The sequence below is a fragment of the Nerophis lumbriciformis genome, linkage group LG10, assembly GCF_033978685.3.
Source record: "Nerophis lumbriciformis linkage group LG10, RoL_Nlum_v2.1, whole genome shotgun sequence".
Classification (NCBI taxonomy): domain Eukaryota; kingdom Metazoa; phylum Chordata; class Actinopteri; order Syngnathiformes; family Syngnathidae; genus Nerophis; species Nerophis lumbriciformis.
Window position 1 is genome coordinate 51,737,066 of NC_084557.2, and position 25,788 is coordinate 51,762,853.

At 41.2% G+C, this 25,788-nt stretch overlaps 1 protein-coding gene across 1 annotated transcript in view; it reads right to left on the minus strand.

Moving 5' to 3' along the window:
- tbc1d2b (TBC1 domain family, member 2B) overlaps positions 1-25,247 on the minus strand; it is a 47,255-nt gene extending 22,008 nt beyond the window's left edge. The window contains exons 1-5 of the mRNA XM_061969442.2: positions 24,846-25,247; positions 15,785-15,935; positions 3,758-3,929; positions 3,123-3,274; positions 2,789-3,033 (exon numbers count right to left, since the gene is read on the minus strand). Coding sequence (XP_061825426.2) covers positions 2,789-3,033; positions 3,123-3,274; positions 3,758-3,929; positions 15,785-15,935; positions 24,846-25,184 — 1,059 coding nt within the window. The 5' untranslated portion in view covers positions 25,185-25,247. The remainder of the gene's footprint in view (positions 1-2,788; positions 3,034-3,122; positions 3,275-3,757; positions 3,930-15,784; positions 15,936-24,845) is intronic.
- Positions 25,248-25,788: the final 541 nt, after the last annotated feature.

Here is a 25,788-nt window from a genome sequence, read left to right on the forward strand (position 1 = left end):
AGCATAGCTTATTTCAGTGTTTTTCAACCTTTTTTGAGCCAAGGCACATTTATTGCGTTGAAAAAATCTGGAGGCACACCACCAGCAGAAATCATTAAAAAACTAAACTCAGTTGACAGTAAAAAGTCGTTGTCGCAATTGTTGGATATGACTTTAAAGCATAACCAAGCATGCATCACTATAGCTCTTGTCTCAAAGTAGGTGTACTGTCACCACCTGTCATTTCACACCCTGACTTATTTTGACTTTTTTGCTGTTTTCCCGTGTGTAGTGTTTAACTTCTTGTCTTGCGCTCCTATTTTGGTGGCTTTTTCTAATTTTTTTGGTATTTTCCTGTAGCAGTTTCATGTCTTCCTTTGAGCGATATTTCCCGCATCTACTTTGTTTTAGCAATCAAGAATATTTCAGTTGTTTTTATCCTTCTTTGTGGGGACATTGTTGATTGTCATGTCATGTTTGGATGTACATTGTGGACATCGTCTTTGCTCCACAGTAAGTCTTTGCTGTCGTCCAGCATTCTGTTTTTGTTTTCTTTGTAGACAGTTCAGTTTTAGTTTCGTTCTGCATAGCCTTCCCTAAGCTTCAATGCCTTTTCTTAGGAGCACTCACCTTTTGTTTATTTTTGGTTTAAGCATTAGACACCTTTTTACCTGCACGTTGCCTGTCGCCGTTTCCGACATCTACAAAGCAATTAGCTACCTGCTGCCACCTACTGATATGGAAGAGTATTACACGGTTACTCTGCCGAGCTCTAGACAGCACCGACACTCAACAACAACAACACATCATTTGCAGACTATAATTACTGCTTTGCAAAAAATATTTTTAACCCAAATAGGTGAAATTACATAATCTCCCACGGCACACCAGACTGTATCTCGGCACAGTGGTTGAAAAACACCGGCTTATTTAATGCTAACCCTTTTCCATCCATCCATTTTCTACCGCTTGCCCCTCTTGGGGTTGCAGGGGGGCTGGAGCCTATTCCAGCTGCACTTAGGCAGGGAAGGCAGGGCACACGCTGAACCTTTCCCAATTCATAGCAATTACTAACACTGCACTTATGTCCACTTCCTTTTCGTATCTTGTAGTACAATTTACATCAATTAATTCTAAATGTAACAATTATCTTAATAGTCAGTTATGATTCACATTATGAGACCAAATCTTATTTTCAACAAAGTTCAAGATGTTTATCAAAATTGTTCTTCCTTGTGCTTTGTAAAACTTGTAGTTTGAGCATTCTCTTAAACTGGATCATATTGGTACATTGTTTGACTATCCATTCTGTAATTTAATTCCACATACTGAAGGTTTTAAGTGTTGTACGCGCATACAAATGTTTTCAATTAGATTTTTCTCCGAGGTTATGTTTTCCTCTTTTTTTGTACATTCTTGAGTAGCAGATTATAGTTTGCTTTATACATAATTTTAGCACTTTGCAAATGCACCAAATCATTTAATTTCAGTATTTTGGATTGAATAAATAAAAGAATTTGAATGTTATTCTCCATTCATCACATTTATCTTTAAATTAGCATCAAAACTCATCTGCTGTTCGCCAACACGCCAACAACCTTAAAAACACTTTTCTTCTAGCAAGTCTCTGTGGTGCAACTTCATAATTATCTCTCATGTGCCTAATGGATAAAAGCTCCCCAATTGTACGGACTCTGGCTGTGCAGCATTCTCTCACTCCACTTAGTTCTGTCACTGTGCGCCTTCTTCCAAGATGTGCACTCTGGGTGGAACAACCCTTAAATGTGGACGTTCCAAGTCAAATCTAGCCCTCTGCATATTCTCCCATCGACTTAAGTACTTTTGTTCTTAAGCACCTCTGGAGTTGCAATAAGTCAAGCGCCCCTAAGAGGTAAAAACTTACATTACACTTAAAGTTTGGATGCAGTGATACAAGAAACTTACAGAAAGCTATCAAATCTATTCTAATTGCCACAATTGTGACACATGGAAACATCCACTGAAATGAGGTTATAAGGGCCTTAATTAAACCTCTAAAGGCTTAGTGGCCACATGCGTGGACAGCACCTTTTAGCTCTTATTTCCTAAATTGTGTACACTACTATATTGGGGTCTTATGGCCGCCTATGTGGACACTTATACTGCCATCTGGTGGTGTCAGAAGGAGTAACATACAATGGAATTTGGAAAAAAAAAAGTGTAAAAATAAGAATTAGCATGTCACTAAACATGAAGTACACGTTTGTTACTTATAGACTAAGTACATCATATCAAAAGATGATTCTTAGTTTTTAGTCTAATTAGGGTCCAATAAGCCCAAATAGCAAAGAGAAATAAAAAAAAGCATGTAAACAAACAGCTGTATTACCAAATCAAAAAGCAAAATGCACATTTTTGTTTCGTGAGTGCGAGCGACCACAGAGGAAGGAAATTGCGTGTGTTTTAACATCCTAGTACTAACGCATCTGGACTGTGATCATTACCGTGACTATTAGAAAATAAATATACAATGTAGCAACTATCAATTGATTCCATTTATTTTTTGACAGTTAATGTCAAACTGTCACTCTCTGACTTACAAACACACACACACACACACACACACACACACACACAGACATAAACACACACACACTTAAGAGACAGACACAGTTGACAATGTCTGACATTTGTACTGAATAGAGCTCTTAAGATCACGAATAACATCAGAGTGGTTATAATAATAAATGAAACAAAGTTTCATCATTCACATCCAGCAAGGAAGAAGAAGAAGAAGAAGAAGCTCTGGTCGTAACTTCAGCCATCTTACCTTCTGACTGGCCAGCTCCTCCTTGAGTTTTGTCTGTTCCTGCTGCACGCGACACAGCTCTTCTTGCTGGCTTTGGAGGCGAAGCTGCAACTCCAAAGATTTGCCGTTAAACTCCACAGGAGAGCTCTCTGCGCTGCGAGTCTCGGCATTGCGGCCAAACTTTCCAGAGCCCATCATGTCTCGCAGCAGAGGCCTTCTGGGCCTTGACGAGTTGCGTACAAAATCAAACGCTGATCCAAAGGAATCTGAGATACACATTTTCATGACTCGTCATATTTTTTCAAGTTTCATGAAAACAATCAGAGCTTGGGGAGGTAAGAGGGACTGCACGTACGCCTGTGAGTGTCTGAATGAGGTTTCGGTTCTGGGAAATGTATGGGTTGAGCGTCCACCATCTCCCACTCGTCTGCACTGCTGTTGCCGGTGTAAAACACACTGCGTCTGCTGTCGCCTACCCTACCCGGTCGAAGCATGGACATAGAGTTCCTACCATGACACATACCAGTTAGCAGAGAGGTGGGCTCAGCTTTCTCTCGACAAAGAAGTCGCTGTGACGTCAATTGATTTAATAAAAGGTGCAACAATCAAGTTGATTGTTTGCATCCTTATACACATTACCTTGTGTCGCTGTCACACAACCAACTTGTGATCCAACGCAATGTAGCATTTATCAATTGATTCCATTAATTTTCGGACAGTTAATGTCAAGCTGTCATTATCCGACTTACAAAAACACACTGTTGTCATTTTAGCTGAATGGTGTTGTTAACCACAGAAGAGGAATTGATCCCAGCTGTGTGGCCGATAGCAGCTGAACAGTGGAATCATTTCTTCACTACAATGCACCGCTGAAAAATATTTCCTCGTCACAGAAAACTTGCTTTGCCAGTCCAGCAAGGACACAAAAACAAGAGCATTGAATTGTCCTAAGACATAGGGCTGGATTACTTGAAATTGATTTGAACTAACCTGATCTCTGTACCAAAGTTTTTGAGGGTCAGATTGCGGGTATTTGTAGAAGCAGCAGTCCCTCTGGTTGATTGGATCCCAGCCGTTCCGCCACCTTCCGTCTTGGTCTCCGTGGTCAAGTCACTGCGGACCTTTTCCATGCTGTTGCTGAGATTCTCAAAGATAAACGCATCTGTAATTCAGAGATCAAAAACACAAATAAACAGCGTTCCTCAGGACAACATACAGTGAGAGATCAAAAACACAAATAAACAGCGTTCCTCAGGACAACATACCGTATTTTCCGCACTATAAGGCGCACCTAAAAACCACAAATTTTCTCAAAAGCTAACAGTGCGCCTTATAACCCGGTGCGCTTTATTACGATTCATTTTCATAAAGTTTCGATCTCGCAACTTCGGTAAACAGCCGCCATCTTTTTTCCCGGTAGAACAGGAAGCGCTTCTTCTTCTACGCAAGCAACCGCCAAGGTAAGCACCCGCCCCCATAGAACAGGAAGCGCTTCTTCTTCTACTGTAAGCTACCGCCCGCCCCCGGAAGAAGAAGAAAAAACGCGCGGATATCACCGTACGTTTCATTTCCTGTTTACATCTGTAAAGACCACAAGATCCGGTTCATAAAAAGACGCAATCTCTCCATCCGCACACGGATTACTACCGTATTTCACAGCAACTGATATTCCTGTGAACCGCACTGTGGAACGGGAGCACGTACGGTGAATATTCGCACCACAGGGAATGAGAAGTCATCCTTCACTGTGGTTCTAGCTTGCCATGCTAACTTCCACCCATGGTGATATTCAAAAGGAAGACCTTGCCAAAAGAGACCTTTCCAGCCGGCGTCATCATAAAAGCTAACTCGAAGGGATGGATGGATGAAGAAAAGATGAGCGAGTGGTTAAGGGAAGTTTACGCGAAGAGGCCGGGTGGCTTTTTTCACACAGCTCCGAAGGCGAACACACCTTCACTAAGACGGGCAGACAGCGCCGGACGACATACGCCAACATTTGCCAGTGGATCGTAAATGCCTGGGCAGATATTTCGGTCACAACTGTGGTCCGAGCTTTCCGGAAGGCAGGATTCACAGAACAACAGCGACACTGACTCCGATGACTTCGACGAGACGGAACCGGCCATTTTGGATACCACGCTTGCGCAACTTTTCAATTCGGACACCGAAGACGAAGAATTCGAAGGATTTACGAATGAAGAATAACTTCAGAAGGTGAGCGCTATGTTTATTTTGTGTGTTGTGACATTAACGTTCGAGCAACATTATGTTGCTATTGCTCTACACCATTTTGAATTTTACTATGTTTGTGATTGCACATTTGCGTACATTTTGGGACAGAGTTGTTAGAACGCTGGTTTTCAATATATTATTAAAGTTTGACTGAACTATCTGACTGTTTTTTTGACATTCCCTTTAGCGCAGCGTAGGCGCGGCTTATAATCCGGGGCGGCTTATTGGTGGACAAAGTTATGAAATATGTAATTCATTGAAGGTGCGGCTAATAATCCGGTGCGCCTTATAGTGCGGAAAATACGGTACACTGGACACAACACAATCCAATGGCAGCAAATACAATCAATTATTTCCCAACAAAATGTAATTATGCTCATATCATGCTTACATTTGGTTTTAGTTTGCGCTGCACCATACTAAAGAAAGTGTCTAATATTGTTCCTTTTTATGCAGCTTAATAGGATACGCCGGCTAAATATTACAAGCAGCTCTCGCCACTTTAAAAAAAAATACTGTATTGGTAAATGAATGCCTGTGAACGTTAGTACAGGACGGTTTATCTATTTTTTGGCCAGTGAGTGTGTGTGCAGTGTTTTGGAGATTAGATTGTACTGACCTTGAATGAATTCCGAAAAAAGAGAAGGGTATTTTTTTCTTTTCAGCATGAAAAAAATACAATGTGTCGCTTTTATCAGTGCAGCATAACAAGTAGTAAACGACATCTAGCAGAGGTAAGGTGACTAATATGGGACGGCGTGGCGAAGTTGGTAGAGTGGCCGTGCCAGCAATCGGAGGGTTGCTGGTTACTGGGGTTCAATCCCCACCTTCTACCATCCTAGTCACGTCCGTTGTGTCCTTGGGCAAGACACTTCACCCCTTGCTCCTGATGGCTGCTGGTTAGCGCCTTGCATGGCAGCTCCCGCCATCAGTGTGTGAATGTGTGTGTGAATGTGGAAATACTGTCAAAGCGCTTTGAGTACCTTGAAGGTAGAAAAGCGCTATACAACAACCCATTTATCATTATTTATTATTATAATAGTGCAATAATAACACAATGTCACAACACCCAAAGTGAGACTTTCACATACCTTATTAAAATGTTTCACATTAGGCCCCTTTGTTATTTGTTGTTGAGATGCAGCCAAAGCTGCAATTAACACCTTTTCCCAATTAACCAACAAGCCTCCTACTGTCTCCCATGCAAATAACTGCTGGGGGGGGGGGGTCAAAACACATTGGTATTAAGAGCTGTGGCTGTAGGCAACCTATATAAGATGACAGTAGCTGCATTAGAAGGCATCACAAGTGGTTGGCATCCAGCGACTTTATCTACCTCTGAATGCGCTTTAAAATGTTGCTTGTGAAACTCAGATGGTTACATTTGGTGTACTGTTGTTACCAATTAATCAATGGTTTGAATACTAGCTAAGCAGTTTGTTCCTTACTACTCTGATATTGGTTCTCTTGCTGCTATGTTGTGTAAGCATTTTTACTTGTTTCTTTCTTACTTACTTAGGCATCAGTTTTCCCCAAGGGTTTTGTAAGGATTGTTGGCCCTGACTGATTTTGGAGCCCATTATGGGGACATATACCCTCTTGACACACTTCAGATTACAAGACAATTTAATAAAACAATTTAAGGAGACATAAAATAATCCAGTGTTTCCCATCTTGGTCGGAAGAGGGGAAATAGGGACAGAAACAACCTGGCTAAATGTGTGCACCGTCTTTTACTAACTAACAGACACGAGCTCCTGGTGGAGGTAATAATTGCTTCCATCCATCCATCCATCCATCTTCTTCCGCTTATCCGAGGTCGGGTCGCGGGGGCAGCAGCCTAAGCAGGGAAGCCCAGACTTCCCTCTCCCCAGCCACTTCGTCCAGCTCTTCCTGTGGGACCCCGAGGCGTTCCCAGGCCAGCCGGGAGACATAGTCTTCCCAACGTGTCCTGGGTCTTCCCCGCGGCCTCCTACCGGTGGGACGTGCCCTAAACACCTCCCTAGGGAGGCGTTCGGGTGGCATCCTGACCAGATGCCCGAACCACCTCATCTGGCTCCTCTCGATGTGGAGGAGCAGCGGCTTTACTTTGAGCTCCTCCCGGATGGCAGAGCTTCTCACCCTATCTCTAAGGGAGAGCCCCGCCACCCGGCGGAGGAAACTCATTTCGGCCGCTTGTACCCGTGATCTTGTCCTTTCGGTCATAACCCAAAGCTCATGACCATAGGTGAGGATGGGAACGTAGATCAACCGGTAAATTGAGAGCTTTGCCTTCTGGCTCAGCTCCTTCTTCACCACAACGGATCGATACAGCGTCCGCATTACTGAAGACGCCGCACCGATCCGCCTGTCGATCTCACGATCCACTCTTCCCCCACTCGTGAACAAGACTCCGAGGTACTTGAACTCCTCCACTTGGGGCAAGATCTCCTCCCCAACCCGGAGATGGCACTCCACCCTTTTCCGGGCGAGAACCATGGACTCGGACTTGGAGGTGCTGATTCTCATCCCAGTCGCTTCACACTCGGCTGCGAACCGATCCAGTGAGAGCTGAAGATCCTGGCCAGATGAAGCCATCAGGACCACATCATCTGCAAAAAGCAGAGACCTAATCCTGCAGCCACCAAACCAGATCCCCTCAACGCCTTGACTGCGCCTAGAAATTCTGTCCATAAAAGTTATGAACAGAATCGGTGACAAAGGGTAGCCTTGGCGGAGTCCAACCCTCACTGGAAACGTGTCCGACTTACTACCGGCAATGCGGACCAAGCTCTGGCACTGATCATACAGAGAGCGGACTGCCACAATCAGACAGTCCGATACCCCGTACTCTCTGAGCACTCCCCACAGGACTTCCCGAGGGACACGGTCGAATGCCTTCTCGAAGTCCACAAAACACATGTAGACTGGTTGGGCAAACTCCCATGCACCCTCAAGGACCCTGCCGAGAGTATAGAGCTGGTCCACAGCTTCCAATTAAAGCAAATATCTAAATAAACAATGCAGCTATAATTATTTATAATTATTATAGTATTTACTGTATTCTGCTGGGTATCATCATACAAATACAACAAACAAGACATCATGCCTTGCCAAAAGACCAAATCTATTGGATTAGTTGCATTACAAAACAAACGTTTTAAGTATTTAGTGGCAAGAACAAAAGCTAAGTGACACTAGTCTTTCAAAAAAAAACTTCAGTATTTACCATTTTTATTAAGAGGGTGTTATCGAATGTCCGACTGATCTCGCATATCCACATTTCAATATAGTGCACTCAGGCAAAAAAAAACATCAATGACTTCTAAGAGTGAAATAACACAGTCAAACAAACGTAGGTGAGAAGCCATAACACCTTCTGTGGTGTAGTTTCAATGATGTAGCGAAGTGGACTTAACATGGTCCAGTGATGGGCGGCAACAAGCTACAAGTAGTGACGCTACGTAGCCTAACTACATTTCCCAGGAGCGTGGTGCAGAGTCGCTACTTTTTGAACCGGTTCCGGTAGCTGTTTTTAGACCCATGACAGCGACTTGGCGTCCACAAATGCTACAAGATACAAAAAGGGAAAATGGACCGCAAATCTGTCCATCCATTACTGCTTGTCCCTCCCAAGGATCCAGGGAGAGGAAAAAAACAAAAAAGAAATGCGGAGCTACTCCATGATGATTGTTTGGTTTACGTATGAGAAAATCCATGATGATTGGTTAGTTTACTTATGATGAGTCACGATTGGCTAAGGTTAGGGCATAACATTACAACAGGCCAGTCATAACAAAGATAGGGTTGGTCATGACGCGTTCAATCAATCAATCAAAGTTTACTTATATAGCCCTTAATCAATAGTGTCTCAAAGGGCTGCACAAGCCACAACGACATCCTCGGCTCAGATACCACATCAGGGCAAGAAAAAACTCAACCCATTAGGGGTAATGAGAAACCTTGGAAGGGAACGCAGATGTGGGGAACCACCCCGGGTGACCGATGCAATGGATGCCCAGTGGATACAGTTAATAATGTGAGCTTTATAACCAGGAAGCAAAATGAACAGAAAGGGGTAAACGTGGCCGGAAGTAAATAAAAGCAGCTTACCCAGCTGGCGTAGATAGTAGAGGACCTATAGGAGATATAATGGATGCTCCGTTAACAATAGATGAAATGACAAGAGTTATATTACGAGCATCACAATAATTTCCTGGTAAGGACAAGGTGTGTTACAATATGCTTAAGCACATGGGGCCTCAAGATGCCATGACAGCTCTAGGATACGCTAAATAAGTATGGGAGGTTGGAACTTTGCCTCAAAGTTGGAAAGAGCGGTCATTGTCCTGATTAGAAAAAGCCAGGGAAAGATCTTACTAACCCGAGCAATTATAGACCTGTACTGTAGCTCTCACGTCCACTTGGGGAAAATCATGGAGAGGATGATAACTGCGAGGCTGGTGTATTTTAGGGGAGGGTAAAAGGATTATATATGCCGACCAAAGTGAAGTGAATTATATTTATATAGCGCTTTTCTCTAGTGACTCAAAGCGCTTTACATAGTGAAACCAAATATCTAAGTTACATTTTTAAAGCAGTGTGGGTGGCACTGGGAGCAGGTGGGTAAAGTGTCTTGCCCAAGGATACAACGGCAGTGACTAGGATGGCGGGAGCGGGGATCGAACCTGGAACCCTCAAGTTGCTGGCACGGCCGCTCTACCAACCGAGCTGTACCGTGGGTTTAGGAGAGAAAGAGGAACTATGGGTCCTGTAACAAGTTTGAAAGCGGATATAAGGTTAAAAAATAATCAGTGTTGGCAGCATTTGTTTGATGTAGAAAATGCTGCATCTGCAACGATCACTTTGTAAAATGTTTATTTGAACATTTGATGTTTGAGAAACTTTCTGTCATACAATTGAGTTTATTCTCTACTATATTTGTAGTGTTTGATAGCAGAACTAAGCGTAAGAAAAAGGCATGAGATTGCATTAGTTTGTGTTCTTTTGTGGTTGCTATGACTGAATAGAACTACAAAGACCTGGTTGTGCAAATAAACTAACGTCATGTTAAGTCTTACTAATAAATACTGTGATTGTTGGTCCAATCCATCGTATTTCCGTTGTTTATTTTCATACCAGAAACTAAAATCTTAAGTTGTTGTGCAGGAGAGCCAGGTGCTTTATTCCACACGGATGACCAAATTATAGCGCCTTTGGTGCTATTTGTTAGCATCAAGACAATATCCTTAATAGTACTAATAAACACCATGAATACATCTCTCGTAGGCTCAACAGCATGTACTGAAACTTGATATGGCTAGCAAATAATGCTGAACAACAGGGACATCTATAGCTAATTAATGAGACAAAATATGAACTTCACATCATAAAAACAACTTCAGACATGAATTCTAGATTAGACTAATATTTATAGCAGGAAATCAACTGAAAACAAACATATCCTTTTTCTCACTAGCGTCACGATCACATCAGCACGGCACTGGTTATGTCAATCAAGTACAGTACTTAGCAATGCACCAATAAATCCAACTTTGTCTTTCACTGATTAATGTTTAATTGGTGGACCCCTCAGATATAAAGACAATAAACTCACCTTTGATCAACACACCACGGACATTCAAAAAAGAAGTCAACAAAGACTGTCAGCCATCCGGAAACTTAAAGGACTATACGTTGCACCTCATCTCCTGTTATTACTTTACCAAAGCATTGTTCAACCCATCCTTCTGTACTGTTCCACATGTTTTTTCACCATGCTTTCTGTAACCAACCGGACCAAACTCACACGCATTACAAACATAGCAGCTAAAATCATCGGCCTACCCACACCCAACATTTCAGACATAAACCACAGGTCCATCACCCGACTGGCAAAAACAATAGTTCAGGATATCACTCACCCACTACACCAATACATCATCCCACTACCATCAGGGCGCAGGTACAGAACAATCAAATTCCGGAGGGCCCGCCTCAGGAAAAGCCTGATCCCTGCAGCTATAGCCGCCCTTAACAGCAGGCCCGGCCGACCTGTCTGACAAGCCTGTAAATGTGTGTTAGTCATGTATGATGTCTTTTTGTTATTTTTATTTTTTTTGTGTGATGTGTAATGTCTAGTGTTTAAATGTACGGCAGTGACAATGAATTTCCCCAAGGGGACCAATAAATCTAATCTAATCTAAAAAAGATAGGATGTGCCTCCAGTCTTTTCTTCTCTAAATACCGTGAGGGTCAAAGGAAGTGAGGTCGCAGCGAGCTTTAACATCTTGGTGATGATGAATGGTTTTAATCTTATAAAAAAACATTTTTCCACTCCATCCCATTTTAAATATTTTTTTCATGATCACTTATATATTTGCCTCTAAACCTTTGAAAATACGCCCAAATCTGATTCAGGTAAATAAACAGTAGCCTAATGGAACTGTAGACCATCGCCTGAAACCCAGAAATGTGCCTCTCCGTCACATGATTGAAACCCAGCTATACCGGTTATCCAACGCTGCTTAGTTATAACTGGTATAAAAGTTACATCATAAAAAATATGTTCATTTTTAATGATTTCTGATCATGTTTGTTAATGCCTTTTTTGTGAACAAATGTTTTGCACTTTTCCTTTGACCAGGTTATTGTCATTTTGCCACTGTGGTTTTTGTTGAAACAGTAATCATTTATGTGCCCATTCAAACTTTTGGTGTTTATTAAATGTTATTATTATTTTTCTTTAACTCTCATTAAATTCATTTGTTTCCATTGTTTTGCCCCTCATTTTGTACATGGTACCACAACTTTGCAAGTTAAAATAAATGTTAAAAAGCCAGACAGAGGGCATGGTTCTAGTTTGTGTTTATTATAGTAAACAATCAAACTGAGGATTTATTTTCTGCCTGTTTGTTTGGAGGTAAGTTTTACATTAAGGTTAGGTATGTATTTATATACGTAGTGTTGATGTAGCAAGCTACTTTTTCCGTGTACCGTATTTTCCGCACCATTAGCCGCACCTAAAAACCACAAATTTACTCAAAAGCTGACAGTGCGGCTTTTAACCCGGTGCGCTTTATATATGGATAAATATTAAGATTCATTTTCATAAAGTTTCGTTCTCGCAACTTCGGTAAACAGCCGCCATCTTTTTTCCCGGTAGAGCAGGAAGCGCTTCTTCTTCTACGCAAGCAACCGCCAAGGTAAGCACCCGCCCCCATAGAACAGGAAGCGCTTCTTCTTGTACTGTAAGCAACCACCCGCCCCCGGAAGAAGAAGAAGCGCGCGGTGCATGCTGGGATATGTGACGTTTCATTTCCATTTGTGTGTTTATGTAAAGACCCCAAAATGGCTCCTATTAAGTGTGTTGTCTGTCTAATTATAAATAATGCAGACGAGGCGTGTTAACTGAGTTCTCAACGTTTACTCACAGCGTGCTCATAACCACATTCTAACTGCCAGCATACAACGCTTCTCAGGGCTACCGCGCATGCTCGTAACTATCGTTGCATGCTGGGTAGTGTAGTTGTTATATTTGCTAGCTCATAACATCACATTAAGAGACACGCTTACGCGCTTAATTCAATACTCGCCGTCATTCCGGGTGGATTGACAAAAGACCTCCAGCCGCTAGATATTGGTGTCAACAGGGCATTCGAAGCTAGACTGCTAACTGCGTGGGAACAATGGATGACAGAAGGCGAACACACCTTCACTAAGACAGGGAGGCAGCGCCAGACGACGCCAACATCTGCCAGTGGATCGTAAATGCCTGGGCAGATATTTCGGTCACAACTGTGGTCCGAGCTTTCCGGAAGGCAGGATTCACAGAACTGCTGGATAACAGTGACACTGACTCCGATGACTTCGACGAGACGGAACCGGCCATTTTGGATCTCACATTTGCCCAACTTTTCACTTCGGACACCGAAGACGAAGGATTTACGAATGAAGAATAACTTCAGAAAGTGAGCGCTATGTTTATTTTGTGTGTTGTGACATTAACGTTCGAGCAACATTATGTTGCTATTGCTCTGCACTATTTTGAATTTTACTATGTTTGTGATTGCACATTTGCGTACATTTTGGGAGTGAACAGAGTTGTTAGAACGCTGGTTTTTAATATATTATTAAAGTTTGACTGACCTATCTGACTGTTTTTTTGACATTCCCTTTAGCGCAGCGTAGGCGCGGCTTATAGTCCGGGGCGGCTTATTGGTGGACAAAGTTATGAAATATGCCATTCATTGAAGGTGCGGCTAATAATCCGGTGCGCCTTATAGTGCGGAAAATACGGTAACTCGTAGTGTAGCTTGCTACAATTCTGCGGGATAGCTTCACCTGTAGAGCTAAAATACATTTACCGGTAATCCAGATTAATGGTGCCAGATGTAGTAATGTGGCCAGAAATGGTACTGCAATCACGGTCAAAATGATGTAGTCCCCTCCCACTCTCCATGACTGAGGTTGCCAGATACGCAGCCGAATGGGAATTTCAAATGGCAATCGACGAGTCCTACGCTGTAGGTTTCTCTTGTTTATGCTTCTTGCAACATGGTTTACTTAGTAATTATGCCACATTTTACTGATGTCCATTAGCCAAATGTATTTGTAAAGTTACGCAGCAATATTTTCGTCGGGAGTCGGGACAGATTGTTGGCATTACCCGGCTAAAATGTCTAGTTTGACCGCATGGACCACCATCGAAATAATCATATATAATACACTGTATATCGCATGGACCTACTTTGATGGCAAGCCAAGGCCAATAGTAAAATTATTGCCACATTTGGTTCAGCATAACCAACTCCATGTTGCATCCAACCTGACGCACTGCATTCTCTTCCAGGTACTCACATCCATAGACATCTTATAAGTAGACGCAGCATTGGCTGCTGTGACGCGAGAAATTGGGCCGCCATCTTGAAGTGGTGATGAGGAGCCGGCGAGCAGCCTAAACTGACAGTTGACAGGTAGAAAACAAAGATGGTGTTCAGCGGTTTCCTACTCAAATGAGCGGACTGTTGAAAATAGGAATCGGGGGATTACTTTTCACAAGTAAGATTTAACATTAACGTACTCTTGGTTGTATTTTGTGAAAAGAATATTAGCACAGAGTTGAGAAGGAGCAAAGATCTTCAATAGTACTGAAATTGTAGCCGCTAGCAAACAAGAGTATGACCATAATAGAATTGCTTGTCAATGAAATTAATTACATTTAAAAATGTCATACTGGAATAACATAAAGTTGAAATAAATGATGAAGATAAAGATTGTAAAAGCCAACAGGGGTAAAAGTCAGGACAGTCTATAAGATATATAGATATCTAATGTAATCATACATTGTTTATGTAGCATGTATATATAACCTAATCATATTGTTTCTTCAACTTCAAAATAGCTGACCGTTTTTTCCCCCTTCTCTGGGATTACATTCCCAGTTTTGATCTCAGATGTATGGTCACTTATAGCATATAAGAATATTCTATTACTGTTAAGCAAACTATGAATAATAAAACATGTGTCCTTTATCATAGATACACGGGTGACAAAAAAGCGTGTGAAAATCAGTGGTATTCAGTGAGGTAAAATGAATTAAATGCGCTGACAGTTCATTGCTCCTGCCAAATGAATTGCACTGAGTGGAGCGGATCACCACTCCAAGATGGCGGCCCTGCGTCTCGTCAGCGCCAGTAGGCAGTAGCAGTCGATGCTGCGTCTACTTACAAGATGTCTATGCTCACATCACCATCTTTCAGTGTAGAGTGCGATTCTACTCTGGCACATAAGTTTTATTTGTCAAAAATATATTTTGCTCTGTCAGTTGGATGACTCATCGACATACAGGCTAACGGGCATACATTCCACCGTTAGCCTGTATGTCGATGTGTCATTGACCGGGCTCGCATGCTAACTAAGCATTAAACTAGGAGCTGAGCATCACACTATAAGCATTCATTGCACGAACATACAAGCTTTGTTAGACAAGATCATAGACTGTTTGGACAATATAGTTTACATACCAAATGTCCGTTGCCATTTATTACAAGTAATAAGAAAACATAAATGCCTTACTTACCTATCAAGGAGGAAATTAGCAAGTTTGGCGTCAGATAAAAAAATCTTCCCCGCCTTCAATCGTCTCTAGCTTTCAAAGGCATCCTGATACAAATCCTTGTTTTGTTCCTGGCTTTGTCATGAATAAGTTGAGAATTGTAACGACACCTTTTAGATTTACTAAGGTCTGACATGTTTAGTAACTTTACCAGTGGCAGTAGCTAGACGAAGAGGGCAGTGCGTAACTGGCAACACTCATTGACTTTCTAATTGGTCAAACAGTAGAGAGCGGGGCATCGCAATGAAAACAATGACAATATTTCGGGGCTGTAAATCTAATTTTGAAATGAGTTTATCCCAGCTGAACTACCGTTATCAGTTATAAAGGTATTAGAAAAGAACATGATTTATTAATGCCTTTTGACATATCAGGGCCATTTGATGATGACTTGACATGAAATTATTACATATGGCACCTTTAACTACCGGTAGTAGCTAAAAATGTAATAAGCTAAGCTACATTTAATCAAATTTAACTAGTAGCTTAGCTTACTACATTTTCCAAGTTAGCTTGGCCATCACTGACATTGTTATTGTATATCATGAAGTCAAACACCAACATTCGGTTTCTGCACTTTCTCTTGGTAGTAATGTTGGATGTTTTGCGCACATATCAAGCAATCAGACACTAATGTTACCTTTGTGGGTGGGTATGACACACACCCATTAGTGTGTGCAATTACCTACCATTGTCTTTGCCTACAAGACCACATAGAGGGTGGGCCAGGATAGGAGAGCTCAAACTGTCTCTCTGTCCACAGCCTCTTGAGTTGCTGAACTCCCAGCGCTTCTGTTGGAGTTGCTGCAGCCAGAAGTGCATCATCGGCTTGCTGGGGGCCTGCAAACAACAACACTTTTTTTCAATGTTACTATGTTTTATCAGACTTTAAGGATGGATGCAATGGATCGTACTGAGTGTTGTTTCTAATATTTTGCTTGGACTACTTAGCTACATGAGGTGGACAAATATTAGACACGACTGTCAATATGATGCACTGCAGTTGTACATAATTGCAAATCAATAATCAATCAATCAATCAATCAATGTTTATTTATATAGCCCTAAATCACAAGTGTCTCAAAGGGCTGCACAAGCCACAACGACATCCTCGGTATAGCCCACATAAGGGCAAGGAAAAACTCACCCCAGTGGGACGTCGATGTGAATGACTATGAGAAACCTTGGAGAGGACCGCATATGTGGGTAACCCCCCCCCCTCTAGGGAGACCGAATGCAATGGATGTCGAGTGGGTCTAACATAATATTGTGGGAGTCCAGTCCATAGTGGATCCAGCATAACAGTAAGAGTCCAGTCCACAGTGGGGTCAGCAGGAAACCATCCCGAGCGGAGACGGGTCAGCAGCGCAGAGATGTTCCCAACCGATATACAGGCGAGCGGTCCACCCCGGGTCCCGACCCCGGACAGCCAGCACCCCATCCATGGCCACCGGATCTGTGTGTCTCCCCTTCCACAAGGGATAGGGGGGAGCAGAGGAGAAAAGAAAAGAAACGGCAGATCAACTGGTCTAAAAAAGGGGGGCTATTCAAAGGCTAGAGTATACAAATGAGTTTTGAGATGGGACTTAAATGTTTCTACTGAGGTAGCATCTCTAACTGTTACCGGGAGGGCATTCCATAGTGCTGGAGCCCGAATAGAAAACGCTCTACAGCCCGCAGACTTTTTTTGGGCTCTGGGAATCACTAATAAGCCGGGACATATGGTACAATACAATCGGCAAGATAGGATGGAGCTAGACCGTGTAGTATTTTATACGTAAGTAGTAAAACCTTAAAGTCGCAACTTAAGTGCACAGGAAGCCAGTGCAGGTGAGCCAGTATAGGCGTAATATGATCAAACTTTCTTGTTCTTGTCAAAAGTCTAGCAGCCGCATTTTGTACCAACTGTAATCTTTTAATGCTAGACATAGGGAGACCCGAAAATAATACGTTACAGTAATCGAGACGAGACGTAACGAACGCATGAATAATGATCTCAGCGTCGCTAGTGAACAAAATGGAACGAATTTTAGCGATATTACGGAGATGAAAGAAGGCCGTTTTAGTAACATTCTTAATGTGTGACTCAAAGGAGAGAGTTGGGTGGAAGATAATACCCAGATTCTTTACTGAGTCGCTTTGTGTAATTGTTTGGTTGTCAAATGTTAAGGTGGTATTATCAAATAAATGTCGGTGTTTAGCAGGACCGATAATCAGCATTTCCGTTTTCTTAGTGTTGAGTTGCAAGAAGTTAGCGGACATCCATTGTTTAATTTCATTAAGACACGCCTCCAGCTGACTACAATCCGGCGTGCTGGTCAGCTTTAGGGGCATGTAGAGTTGGGTGTCATCAGCATAGCAATGAAAGCTAACACCGTATTTGCGTATGATGTCACCTAGCGGCAACATGTAAATACTAAAGAGTGCAGGGCCAAGAACCGAACCTTGAGGGACTCCGCACGTTACCTTAACATAGTCCGAGGTCACATTGTTATGGGAGACGCACTGCATCCTGTCAGTAAGATAAGAGTTAAACCACGACAAGGCTAAGTCTGACATACCAATACGTGTTTTGTTATAATAAACGTTTTATTACATTAATACTGCCCTACTTCAGGAAGATTTTATTCTGCTGTATTGGGAACTGTTGTGTGCTACTAAGAGTATGTTTGTGCTGTGTTGGGTTCAATCCAAAGGTCAAAGTCGCCATTCTGTTTGGGAAATATCATTTTTTGCTTCTTTTCGGACATGATGTCAAGTGAAATGATATGAAATTGTGTGATGTATTATGCTGTAAGTGTGTCCATGTTCGAAATAAACTAAAGAAAGAAAGAAAGAAAATGCTAGTTTTTGCCATTGCCCTACACCTGTACAAAACATTTCATATGTTCTACAAAAGTAATATTTTACTTGAAAATTAAAAGGCAAATTTATAAAATGTTTAGAATTAACACAACTAGGGGAAGATGCCAAAAGCAAATTGTAAAAACATTCTCCATCATGGCATGGTTTATTTGTTTTGAACATGCTTAACAAGTTACAAGTAGGAACATCACATGTTTACACTTGCATAATTCAACAAGTTGGAAAAGGAGAAGGAAAAAGCAGAGCGTGTTTAATCCTAATTACTGATCAGAGGTGGGTAGAGTAGCCAGAAATTGTACTCAAGTAAGAGTACTGTTACTTTAGAGATTTATTACTCAAGTAAAAGTAATGAGTAGTCACCCAAATATTTACTTGAGTAAAAGTAAAAAGTATGTTGTGAAAAAACTACTCAAGTACTGAGTAACTGATGAGTAACATACACACACATATATATATATATATATATATATATATATATATATACACATATATACACATACACTGATATATACAGTATATCTTTTATATTTATTTATTTTGCCGTTTTTGTTTACATGTTAAAGGTGTTTTAATGAATATACATGCATGTTTAACACATATAGATTCCTTTCTTTCATGTTGACAAGAATATAAGTTGGTGTATTACCTGATTCTGATGACTTGCATTGATTGTAATCAGACAGCAGTGCTTAACGTCCACGTTTTCAAATGCAGGAGAAAAAAAGTTCCTCCTTTCTGTCTAATACCACATGAAAGTGGTAGGTTTTTGGTATCTTATTTGTCCAGCTTCCATATTCGTTTTCACACACTTTACAAGAAATACATTGGCGGCAAATTCCGTAGCTTGCTAGCTTGTTTGCGCTGGCTTTCGGAGACTCTTATTTTGAAAGCGCAGGCGCGATGGAGCGGCACTTTTATTGTGAAGACAGGAACTGTGCAGTCAGTCTTTAGGCTTGTGACGTTTGAAATAAAAGAAGTGTCTTTTTTCCTTCACACTTTTGATTGATTGATTGAAACTTGTATTAGTAGATTGCACAGTACAGTACATATTCCGTACAATTGACCACTAAATGGTAACACTCCAATAAGTTTTTCAACTTGTTTAAGTCAGGTCATGTGACTGCCTGGCTCTGTTTGATTGGTCCAACGTCACCAGTGACTGCATCTGATTGGTGGAACGGAGTCAAACGTCACTAGTGACTGCATTTTATTGGTGGAACGGAGTGAAACGTCACCAGTAACGCAGGCACTTTGAAGGTCTGTCTGACAGACCAAAACAAACAAAGCGTGCATTAACAGATCGATACAAATTAGTAGCGAGTAGCGAGCTGAATGTAGATAAAAGTAGCGGAGTAAAAGTAGCGTTTCTTCTCTATAAATATACTCAAGTAAAAGTAAAAGTAAGTTGCATTAAAACTACTCTTAGAAGTACAATTTATCCCAAAAGTTACTCAAGTAGATGTAACGGAGTAAATGTAGCGCGTTACTACCCACCTCTGTTACTGATAGGTTGTTCACTTTCAGTTTAACATGTTAACACTTAGTGTTGGGTTTTCCATTGTTCAATAGAAAGAGAAAATAATATTTATTGTGTAGAAATATTATTAGCAATTATGCTGCGATAAAGAAAATGGAAAAACAAAGACAAAAAGGAAAACAAGTTGATTTTTAACAAATAAATAAGTCAACAAAATTAATAAATACATAGGGTCCGTGTACCTTCCGTTCATTCTATTTCCAATTCTGAAACGCAAATGAAAAAGCAAAGTTAAGACCGTTTTTCGATTTTTACTATTTATGGCAGATTTGAAAACAAACAAAAAAGGGTTGATTTTCATTCAAATATTGCCATAACATTTTATTTTGTGCCGTTTTCCTATTATGGATTTGTATTTTTCCAGATAAACACAAAAACCCAATTCATGTTTATTCAAAATGCAAAAATGCATGTTTATCTGTGTGATGACAAATTGAACCGGAAGCAGTATTTTAGCTTTCCCTTCGTGTTTACCATGTTTTTAGCATAACGCTAACACCTTTGTTCAGCAGGAGTCCTATTGCGATGAGGTGGCGACTTGTCCAGGGTGTACCCCGCCTTCCGCCCGATTGTAGCTGAGATAGGCTCCAGCGCCCCCCGCGACCCCAAAAGGGAATAAGCGGTAGAAAATGGATGGATGGATGGAGTCCCATTGTTGTTTTTAAAAAAGTGTCATTAAAAAGTTGTCCAACTTTTGTTTCAGAAATAAAAATAGAAAAAATTTGTTTTTTGATTTGCATTTGAGAATTCAAAATCGAATGGACGGGAGGTACACGGACCACGTAGGATAGAATAGAAGACTAAACAATTTACTGTATATATAAATAAATGCAGAATATAGATTAAACAGTTACTACTTAATGATGATAAATGAATGAAATAATTTGCTTGATAATGTTGAAGCTGTATTATTTCTTTCCAATCCCAGTTCTTCTTGTTCAATAATATTTAGTAGTGTTACCGAAAGGGACAAGCGGTAGAAAATGGATGGATGGATGTATAGTAGTAGTAATAGTGTTGTTGTTGTAAGGTTCCCCTAGAGGAGGGGAGGGGGGGGGGGGCTACCCACATATGCGGTCCTCTCCAAGGTTTCTCATAGTCATTCACATCGACGTCCCACTGGGGTGAGTTTTTCCTTGCCCTTATGTGGGCTCTGTACCGAGGATGTCGTTGTGGCTTGTGCAGCCCTTTGAGACACTTGTGATTTAGGGCTATATAAATAAACATTGATTGATTGATTGATTGAAGTGTAGGTGATTTTATATCATAAGACGGCATCCGTCATTGTCTGTATGTTGTGCCTTTCATTTTCCTTGTGATTGAGACGATGTTTGTCCAATTCCTTGATGTCTTTGACCACAAGTACGTTTGCTCTTCATTAGTAACTTGATATTTCCTTTGCAGTTGGCGCCTCAAGCGCCTTCAAATTTCCCCTGCTTTTTTTAAAGGTACAACACGAACCGAGACCTTGGATTAAGGTTAGTGTGTTTATTCCAATACCTTTTATATATAAGGTTGTCTAAATAATACCCAAAGATGGCAGTTTTTGACTAACTACTGTGCGTTTCATTGTTCATGAGATCCGTAACTGTTTAATAATGAGGTACAGTTCATTAGGTATGCTTGCCTACTATCAAATTGCACCGTATAAAGGAGTTGTAAGTGTTTACAGATGTTTTTATCTGTATGTTTCACATTAACGGTAAACTTATGACTGTTAGCGTATAGACATGTTTTACGTTAAATGCCACACAGTGCATAACTTTTTTGTGTATAGACAGTCAGAATGCATACTGTATGTATCATGGGAATAATGGGCACAGAAGCTACAGCTTCCGCCTCTCGAGCTCTGCAGTCTGTTATTAACCATTTCCACCATCTGTTTGGAAATGATGATGCCAACATTAGGAGGCAGTCAGGCTACTTTTGACAGTCACCAAGGTCTTGTGATGGCAAAATGGTCACATGATACTAGGAGGTGTACATTTACAACATGATACTAGGAGGTGTACATTTACAACATGATACTAGGAGGTGTACATTTACAACATGATACTAGGAGGTGTACATTTACAACATGATACTAGGAGGTGTACATTTACAACATGATACTTGGAGGTGTACATTTAGGAGGTGTACATTTCCAACATGATACTAGGAGGTGTACATTTAGGAGGTGTACATTTCCAACATGATACTAGGAGGTGTACATTTACAACATGATACTAGGAGGTGTACATTTCCAACATGATACTAGGAGGTGTACATTTCCAACATGATACTAGGAGGTGTACATTTACATTTAGGAGGTGTACATTTCCAACATGATACTAGGAGGTGTACATTTAGGAGGTGTACATTTCCAACTTGATACTAGGAGGTGTACATTTAGGAGGTGTACATTTCCAACTTGATACTAGGAGGTGTACATTTCCAACATGATACTAGGAGGTGTACATTTAGGAGGTGTACATTTCCAACATGATACTAGGAGGTGTACATTTACAACATGATACTAGGAGGTGTACATTTACAACATGATACTTGGAGGTGTACATTTAGGAGGTGTACATTTCCAACATGATACTAGGAGGTGTACATTTAGGAGGTGTACATTTCCAACATGATACTAGGAGGTGTACATTTAGGAGGTGTACATTTACATTTAGGAGGTGTACATTTCCAACATGATACTAGGAGGTGTACATTTCCAACATGATACTTGGAGGTGTACATTTCCAACATGATACTAGGAGGTGTACATTTACATTTAGGAGGTGTACATTTCCAACATGATACTAGGAGGTGTACATTTACATTTAGGAGGTGTACATTTCCAACATGATACTAGGAGGTGTACATTTACATTTAGGAGGTGTACATTTCCAACATGATACTAGGAGGTGTACATTTAGGAGGTGTACATTTCCAACTTGATACTAGGAGGTGTACATTTAGGAGGTGTACATTTCCAACTTGATACTAGGAGGTGTACATTTCCAACATGATACTAGGAGGTGTACATTTAGGAGGTGTACATTTCCAACATGATACTAGGAGGTGTACATTTAGGAGGTGTACATTTCCAACTTGATACTAGGAGGTGTACATTTCCAACATGATACTAGGAGGTGTACATTTCCAACATGATACTAGGAGGTGTACATTTCCAACATAATACTAGGAGGTGTACATTTAGGAGGTGTACATTTCCAACTTGATACTAGGAGGTGTACATTTCCAACATGATACTAGGAGGTGTACATTTACATTTAGGAGGTGTACATTTCCAACATGATACTAGGAGGTGTACATTTAGGAGGTGTACATTTCCAACATGATACTAGGAGGTGTACATTTAGGAGGTGTACATTTCCAACTTGATACTAGGAGGTGTACATTTCCAACATAATACTAGGAGGTGTACATTTAGGAGGTGTACATTTCCAACTTGATACTAGGAGGTGTACATTTCCAACATGATACTAGGAGGTGTACATTTAGGAGGTGTACATTTCCAACATGATACTAGGAGGTGTACATTTAGGAGGTGTACATTTCCAACATGATACTAGGAGGTGTACATTTCCAACATGATACTAGGAGGTGTACATTTAGGAGGTGTACATTTCCAACATGATACTTGGAGGTGTACATTTAGGAGGTGTACATTTCCAACATGATACTAGGAGGTGTACATTTAGGAGGTGTACATTTCCAACATGATACTAGGAGGTGTACATTTACATTTAGGAGGTGTACATTTCCAACATAATACTAGGAGGTGTACATTTAGGAGGTGTCCATTTCCAACATGATACTAGGAGGTGTACATTTAGGAGGTGTACATTTCCAACATGATACTAGGAGGTGTACATTTACAACATGATACTAGGAGGTGTACATTTACAACATGATACTAGGAGGTGTACATTTACAACATGATACTTGGAGGTGTACATTTAGGAGGTGTACATTTCCAACATGATACTAGGATGTGTACATTTCCAACATGATACTAGGAGGTGTACATTTCCAACATGATACTAGGAGGTGTACATTTCCAACATGATACTTGGAGGTGTACATTTAGGAGGTGTACATTTCCAACTTGATACTAGGAGGTGTACATTTAGGAGGTGTACATTTCCAACTTGATACTAGGAGGTGTACATTTCCAACATGATACTAGGAGGTGTACATTTCCAACATGATACTAGGAGGTGTACATTTCCAACATGATACTTGGAGGTGTACATTTCCAACATGATACTAGGAGGTGTACATTTAGGAGGTGTACATTTCCAACATGATACTTGGAGGTGTACATTTAGGAGGTGTACATTTCCAACTTGATACTAGGAGGTGTACATTTAGGAGGTGTACATTTCCAACATAATACTATGAGGTGTACATTTAGGAGGTGTACATTTCCAACATGATACTAGGAGGTGTACATTTCCAACATGATACTAGGAGGTGTACATTTCCAACATGATACTTGGAGGTGTACATTTCCAACATGATACTAGGAGGTGTACATTTAGGAGGTGTACATTTCCAACATGATACTAGGAGGTGTACATTTAGGAGGTGTACATTTCCAACATGATACTAGGAGGTGTACATTTACAACATGATACTAGGAGGTGTACATTTACAACATGATACTTGGAGGTGTACATTTAGGAGGTGTACATTTCCAACATGATACTAGGAGGTGTACATTTAGGAGGTGTACATTTCCAACATGATACTAGGAGGTGTACATTTAGGAGGTGTACATTTCCAACATGATACTAGGAGGTGTACATTTCCAACATGATACTAGGAGGTGTACATTTCCAACATGATACTTGTAGGTGTACATTTAGGAGGTGTACATTTCCAACATGATACTAGGAGGTGTACATTTAGGAGGTGTACATTTACAACATGATACTAGGAGGTGTACATTTACAACATGATACTTGGAGGTGTACATTTAGGAGGTGTACATTTCCAACATGATACTAGGAGGTGTACATTTAGGAGGTGTACATTTCCAACTTGATACTTGGAGGTGTACATTTCCAACATGATACTAGGAGGTGTACATTTAGGAGGTGTACATTTCCAACATGATACTAGGAGGTGTACATTTACATTTAGGAGGTGTACATTTCCAACATGATGTGGAATGACCTGCAGGCCATAAGAGTACATACTGTACATGTGTGTGGCCCAGTCTTCTGAATGCAATGTAAGTGTTTTAGTGCTTTAAAGCAATGAAAATGAGTCTTCGTGCCAGGTGAAAAGGAATGGGTGTGTCAACAAGAAGATGACAGCACATGCTGAACAAAGTTTACCTTGAGCAGAAAGTCTTTCCCCGCCGTGCTGATCCCGAAGTGGCCCTCCTCGCCCTCCACGTCGTAGCTGAAGCAAGCATCGCCTATCTGGATGTGTCCCAGCGGCAAGGCGTCCTGCGGACTCTTGAAGTAATACAGATAACATTTCCTGGGATCGTACACGAACCACCGCGGCTTGTAGCCCCTCAGCGGCCCCTTGCCCGACACTTTGCTCAAAAAGCCGCACAGCTTGGCGGTCTGCTCCTTCGCCGACACCGCGTCGACCGCGTCACTTGGCTTCGAGGCTTCGAGCGGGGAAGTTGGGCCTGGGCTCGACTCGCCATCGTCCTCTTCGTGCATCTTTCCTGGAACTTTCTTTTCCGTGCAGAGAAGCGGATGCCTAATTTGCTTTCCATCCACATGACTGGCCGCCGTCGGCGCAAAGCATCGTGGGAGATGTAGTCCATTGGCGGATGCGGAAATGAGCATTTAGCCGCTAAGTGGCGCTGTTGAGCAAGTTTAGCTCAGCTCAGTGCTTTCTTTCAGCTTTCTTGTGCTTTCACAAATCTGCGTTCAAAGAACTCCGGCTTATTAGTGATTCCCAGAGCCCAAAAAAAGTCTGTGGGCTATAGAGCGTTTTCTATTGGGGCTCCAGTACTATGGAATGCCCTCCCGGTAACAATTACAGATGCTACCTCAGTAGAAGCATTTAAGTCCCATCTTAAAACTCATTTGTATACTCTAGCCTTTCCACTATGGACTGAACTCTCACACTATTATGTTAGATCCACTATGGACTGGACTCTCACTATTATGTTAGATCCACTATGGACTGGACTCTCACTATTATGTTAGATCCACTATGGACTGGACTCTCACTATTATGTTAGATCCACTATGGACTGGACTCACACTATTATGTTAGATCCACTATGGACTGGACTCTCACTATTATGTTAGATCC